This window comes from Gossypium hirsutum, chromosome A05, assembly GCF_007990345.1.
Source record: "Gossypium hirsutum isolate 1008001.06 chromosome A05, Gossypium_hirsutum_v2.1, whole genome shotgun sequence".
NCBI classification, from domain to species: domain Eukaryota; kingdom Viridiplantae; phylum Streptophyta; class Magnoliopsida; order Malvales; family Malvaceae; genus Gossypium; species Gossypium hirsutum.
Window position 1 is genome coordinate 5272602 of NC_053428.1, and position 6000 is coordinate 5278601.

General features: G+C 34.8%; 1 protein-coding gene across 1 annotated transcript; it reads left to right on the forward strand.

Moving 5' to 3' along the window:
* Nucleotides 1-1149: 1149 nt before the first annotated feature.
* On the forward strand, nt 1150-4016 carry LOC107958926 (NADP-dependent glyceraldehyde-3-phosphate dehydrogenase). The gene is made up of 8 exons (XM_016894842.2): nt 1150-1585; nt 1888-2081; nt 2185-2313; nt 2417-2536; nt 2636-2772; nt 2848-3003; nt 3093-3588; nt 3682-4016. Exons 1-8 carry the CDS (start codon nt 1441-1443, stop codon nt 3793-3795), a joined length of 1491 nt encoding a protein of 496 aa, XP_016750331.2. The 5' UTR covers nt 1150-1440; the 3' UTR covers nt 3796-4016.
* The last annotated feature ends 1984 nt before the right edge of the window (nt 4017-6000 follow it).

The window sequence follows — 6000 nt, forward strand, 5'->3', positions numbered from 1 at the left end:
ACATGACAATTTCAATAAAAAATGTACTGAATTTCGGGCATGTGAGGAGTACAAATACCATACTTAAACCCAACTAATTCCGTAGTCAATTTTATTCATTCACATCATATGATCTCTAAATTCTTTTATGCTGCTTGAAGTTATTGCCATAGCATTAAGTAAAAGCTTGGTGCGGGCACCAAATTGTGGGCTTTTTTAGACAGGCCAGCTCCATGAGTATGATTGGATTAGTGAGAGTGGGTGAATTGGCTTTTATTAGAATGGTCAGGTCTTGTGGTCCATCTGCTACCTACTCTGTTTTTGTGGCTTGTGTAGTAAGTTGATCCTACACCAGACACCCAACATGGTTTCTCAACCACTACTACCCTGATTTAAAATTTCAAGCTTCTGTGCTTCTTGTTCCAGCTACCTTTCCCCATGATTGAAGGCTAAAGCTACTCGTCTTTTCAGTTTGTTATTTGGGGTTGTCTCTTTCCTTCTTTTTACTTACCTTGATTCAACAATTTAGGAAATTTCACCACCAACTGTAAAAACAAATGGCAAATACTCGTGGGGTTTCTTTAACAAGAACCAAATATGTTTTAAAAAGAACATTTATCCGCTGCAAATACTGTGTTTTAAATACCGTTGAACACCAAACTGAGGGTTGGGGCATCTTGGTTGAACACAGTATAGTTTATGCTTATGATTCAACTGAATCTTTTAGTAACAAATCCTGAAGGAGAGAGATTTAAAAGTATCAGCAAATCGACATAACCTTTCCATCATTTTATAAATAAGAAAGGAAATCTTTTCAGTAATCCAATTTGGACCAACTCTTCTATGATAATATCATGTTTTGAGTGTTACTAACTCTATTTTGTACCATTGGATATTATTTTATAGCTTCATCATCAAGTCATTATACCATATCTGATTCAGTACCAATTAATTTCCAAGTCTACATTTCTTTCCACTTCTTACATTAACTTCATTTCTTTCACTGAATTAATGATTTCATGAAGTCAAAGTCAATGTAAAACAGTTAAAGATCAATAAATTAAATGAAAGTAGTAATATCTTCAATCGTGTCTGCTATTTTTTATGCAGGGTAAAAGAGTAGCAAAAAACCAAAACAAGTTACAATTTTTAACTTGTACAAGCTATTGACTGGTCAGCAAGAGTGAAATTTCGATAAGAAAATTGTTAGAATCATTTACTCAAACTTGGCAAAATCTGAACCACCTAAACCAAACTCATTTTTTCCATCTGCAACCAAAGGCAATGGCTGTGGCTCACCTTTTCCCTATATATGTAACCGTATGGCATCATAACCCATACCAGACACTCGTTGCCTCGTCTTCCACTCCACTCTGCGTCACTTAGTTTCTTTGTTTTTTGCTCTTGGAGTGAGGAAATCCATAGGAAACAAGTAGGTTTCATCTCTTTTTAATTTTCATAATGGCAGGGACTGGAGTGTTTTCAGACATATTGGATGGAGATGTTTACAAGTACTATGCTGATGGTGAATGGAAGAAGTCTTCTTCTGGAAAAACTGTTGCAATTATCAACCCCAGCACCAGAAAAACTCAGTATAAGGTTCAAGGTTGGCCTGCTAAACTTGTAAAACCACAGTTTATTTTGCTAATCATGTAAACCATATATGCATGCTTTTGTTTTTCCCATCAAATCTTGTCTTTTTTGTGTGGAAATATTGAGGTGTTGTTCTTGATTCCTTATGAAACTGTGTTTGTCTTCGTGGTGATCTAGATTAATCAAGGTGCCTTTGAGACCATACTTAACTATAGCCCAAATAGTTGAATTAGGGGCTGAAATCATATTAATGGCTAGTTTGTGCGTCTTGGTAAAATGATGCCTGAGGTGATTTTATTGTGGTGCTGCAAACAGCTTGTACACAAGAAGAGGTGAACAAGGTTATGGAATCAGCAAAAACTGCACAAAAATCATGGGCTAAGACTCCACTTTGGAAGAGAGCTGAGCTCCTTCATAAAGCTGCTGCTATCCTAAAGGAGCATAAAGCACCAATTGCTGAATGCCTGGTTAAAGAAATTGCAAAACCAGCCAAAGATGCCATTACCGAGGTATATAATAATCTGCTCCAACTTTTTTCGTGCAATTGTTTAATTCAGAACTGAACAACAACTCATCTCAAAGAAAACTGGTTTTTGATATAATTCCATGAAGGTTGTGAGGTCCGGGGATCTTATTTCTTACACTGCTGAAGAAGGGGTAAGGATTCTTGGTGAAGGGAAATTCTTGGTATCTGATAGTTTTCCTGGAAATCAGAGAACCAAATATTGCCTCACGTCCAAGGTAATGTTTCATTCATTTGATTCAGCATATGAAAAATTATATACAGAATCCTGTCAAAACAATCTGTTGCTCATGATTTATAGCTGCAATTCAATGTATACAGATTCCGCTTGGAGTGATTCTGGCCATTCCACCATTCAATTATCCAGTTAACCTGGCTGTTTCAAAAATCGCACCGGCTTTAATTGCTGGAAACTCCCTTGTACTCAAGCCACCGACACAGGTACTTTTTACATGCATTCATGCTGATAACACATTTTGTCGAAACATATAATGTGGTCGAATTTGATAGTGTGTCCTAAAATTAGTAATCTTCTTACAGGGTGCTGTTTCTGCTCTTCATATGGTACACTGCTTTCATTTGGCTGGTTTTCCCAAAGGGCTAATTAGCTGTGTGACAGGGAAAGGCTCCGAGATCGGGGACTTCCTCACCATGCATCCTGGAGTTAACTGTATAAGGTAGTTCCATGCCATAGTGGACACTTCATTTGCTATGACAATATAGTGTCTAACTTGCATTCCCTTTTTCCTCAGCTTCACTGGTGGAGATACCGGCATTACGATCTCAAAGAAGGCAGGAATGATCCCTCTGCAGATGGAATTGGGAGGAAAAGATGCATGTATCGTACTCGAGGATGCCGACTTGGATTTGGTTGCTGCAAACATAATAAAAGGAGGATTTTCTTACAGGTAAAAAAATAAGACTTGCTTGTTCTCACTTCTACTAGACATTTAACATGGTGTTTAACTCTTTTTTGCTTGTACAACTACTACCACAGTGGTCAAAGATGCACGGCTGTCAAGGTTGTGTTAGTGACGGAATCTGTTGCTGATGTTCTGGTGGAGAAGTTGAAGGCAAAAGTGGTGAAATTAACGGTTGGGGCACCGGAGGATGACTGCGATATCACTCCTGTGGTGTCGGAGTCGTCGGCTAATTTCATCGAAGGACTGGTGAAAGATGCCAAAGAGAAAGGAGCTACATTTTGTCAAGAGTACAAGAGAGATGGCAATCTTATATGGCCATTGTTGTTAGACAATGTTCGACCCGATATGAGGATCGCATGGGAGGAACCGTTTGGTCCGGTTTTACCGGTTATAAGGATCAACTCCATTGAGGAAGGTATCCACCACTGCAATGCTAGCAACTTTGGACTCCAAGGATGTGTCTTCACAAAGGATGTCAATAAAGCAATATTGATCAGTGATGCAATGGAGACGGGTACGGTTCAGATAAATTCTGCACCAGCTCGTGGACCAGATCATTTCCCATTTCAGGTAAACAAAATCTATATTGCATGTCCCAAATTGGATTACTTTCTTGTTATATCAGCAGCATTGTAAAATTATTGAGAACTGGGTTGCAAACAGGGTTTGAAAGACAGTGGAATAGGATCACAGGGGGTTACCAACAGCATTAACATGATGACAAAGATCAAGAGCACAGTTATCAACTTACCAACCCCGTCTTACACCATGGGTTAGGCATTTCATAAATATCAGAATAACAACCAGGGTTATCTTAGTTAAGATAGTATTTGTGTTTTAGAGCTTATTTCCATATGATGTTTAGTGAAAAAGGATAAAAAATGGAGACAAGCAAATAAGGAAGACAGTTACATATGCATAATATATTGTCTCTGTTATCGAATGTATCAGAGTTTCTTCGAGTGATGTTTTGAAGAAATAGCAGAGCTTTTAATGAACATTGGTTTCTGGGTTTAGCCTATCCAGTTTAAGCCCAAAAATAATCATCAAAACTGACAGAATTGGGGCTAAAACCAGACAAGTGCCACTTATGGGTTTGGGTTCAAAGTTGAAGGATTTCTTAAAATAAAACCCAGGCCCATTTTATATGGTATAATTTACTCTTTTTTTGTTCTCTGCTACTGTATGGTATAATATATAATTAGCATACACACATGATAGAATTAAGGAAAATTTATGTTTCCTAAAATTAATAAACTGTTAATAAAAATTTTTACTTCCACAAAAAAGAAATTAAGAAAAAAAAAGATAAATGTTGTTAGATTATATATATAAACACTTGAATCTCCATGTATGAAAAGGAAAATCAAATGATTAGTGTCTCTCGAAGCTTAATTACCCAATATAGACCATCTCACTTTCTTAGTATAGTAACATTATATTGTTTCATGAATAAGAATAAATTTATATATAATATTAGTATTGAAAATGTATATATAATCATTTTGTTCATACCAAAATTTCTCATTTTTTATCAAATTAAAATAGCTATTTTATTACGGAGAGCGATCTACTTGTACAGGGTATAAAATTAAAGTAATTTTATACACATCTGTAATTACAATAAATTACAACCTTAAACCTCATGTTGTAATTTATTAATCGGATATTTTCCTTCTCCAAAAACAAAATCACAATTATAAAAAAAAATACAAACTTAAATATATATATTAAAGGAGGCAAAGCTAAAAAAAAGGAAATTACATGCAATGATAACTATCATAACGTCGCCTAACTTATCACAACTACAGTAAAACTGTCATTTTATTGATGGACGAAATCTGTTTATCAAAGCATCAAAGTCCGTCACTATAAGTACAAAAGATAGGAATAACCGTCGCTATAGGGGTATGTCTTGGAACCCTATGCCCTCCGTTGGTTCGTTAGTACACTTCTGTTGGATGATAACTTTTCAACTAGACTTTTACTACGGTTCTTTCTGGCGGTACATTTTATGGGCTACAGTGACGGGTTTAAAATGACTTCCGTAAGTAAATGTAAATTACCCAAAAATTAAATCTGTCAGCCAAAGCTGATGAGAATAATATCAAATTAAAGTTACCACATTTTCAGAATTCAATTTAATTTTATCATAATAGTGGTTATTGAAAATTTAGTAAATGTGAAATATAATTAAAACCACTTATATAAGCGAAAAAAATGGTTTTATATAATTAATAAAGTTACGAATCATCAAAATTGTATGTGATCTATTTTATTAAAAAAAATTATACATAATTTAAAATTTTTCTGGAAATCAAATATGTTATGAATCGTAAGATACATGCAATCGATGGAGCACAAATCCAAGGTTACCAAACTTAACCACATTTCCATTCCTTATCAAGCGGCACTTAACTCATTACCACATATAAGAAAATATTTTGCACAAAAGTCTTGCATTACAAAAAGCCACTAAAACTTTAAATTTAATGAGGTCTTTCCAAGAGGGTCACATACAAAATCATCTTTACTTATCCCCAAACCATCCACCTTTACACATCTAAGCAGAAGCATAAAACAAAAAGAAAACCCAAAGATGAGAGGTCCAACTCAAAAATCCAAAACCCAAAAGCACCCTAAGAAAGAAGCAAAATTCATGAACGTGCATCAATCTTTAACAATATAAAAACATTAAATTCAATATAAAAGAGAGCCCATATACTAAAACCAATAAAAAAACCTCAAATCAGACCCAAATTAGTAGGCAATAACAATTAACTTGAAGAACAAAGTAGCAAATTTAGAAAAAAAGTAATAAAAAGGAGGAATTGAATTGGTGGAATATTCACATTTCCATTTTCCATATTTAAAATGTTTGAGAGTACTTGATGTGCTTTAAGGCTGATTTATTGTGTGATGTAATTATTTATATATAAGATTGAGTTATCTTATTAGCAAAGAAAAAAGAATCAAAATAAT

Excerpts from the sequence above, each read along its gene's own strand:
- LOC107958926 (XM_016894842.2), top strand. The coding sequence starts at position 1,441 with ATGGCAGGGACTGGAGTGTTTTCAGACATATTGGATGGAGATGTTTAC. Across the intron at positions 1,586-1,887 it reads AACTCAGTATAAGGTTCAAG|CTTGTACACAAGAAGAGGTG; the intron begins GTTGGCCTGCTA and ends TGCTGCAAACAG. Across the intron at positions 2,314-2,416 it reads AATATTGCCTCACGTCCAAG|ATTCCGCTTGGAGTGATTCT; the intron begins GTAATGTTTCAT and ends CAATGTATACAG.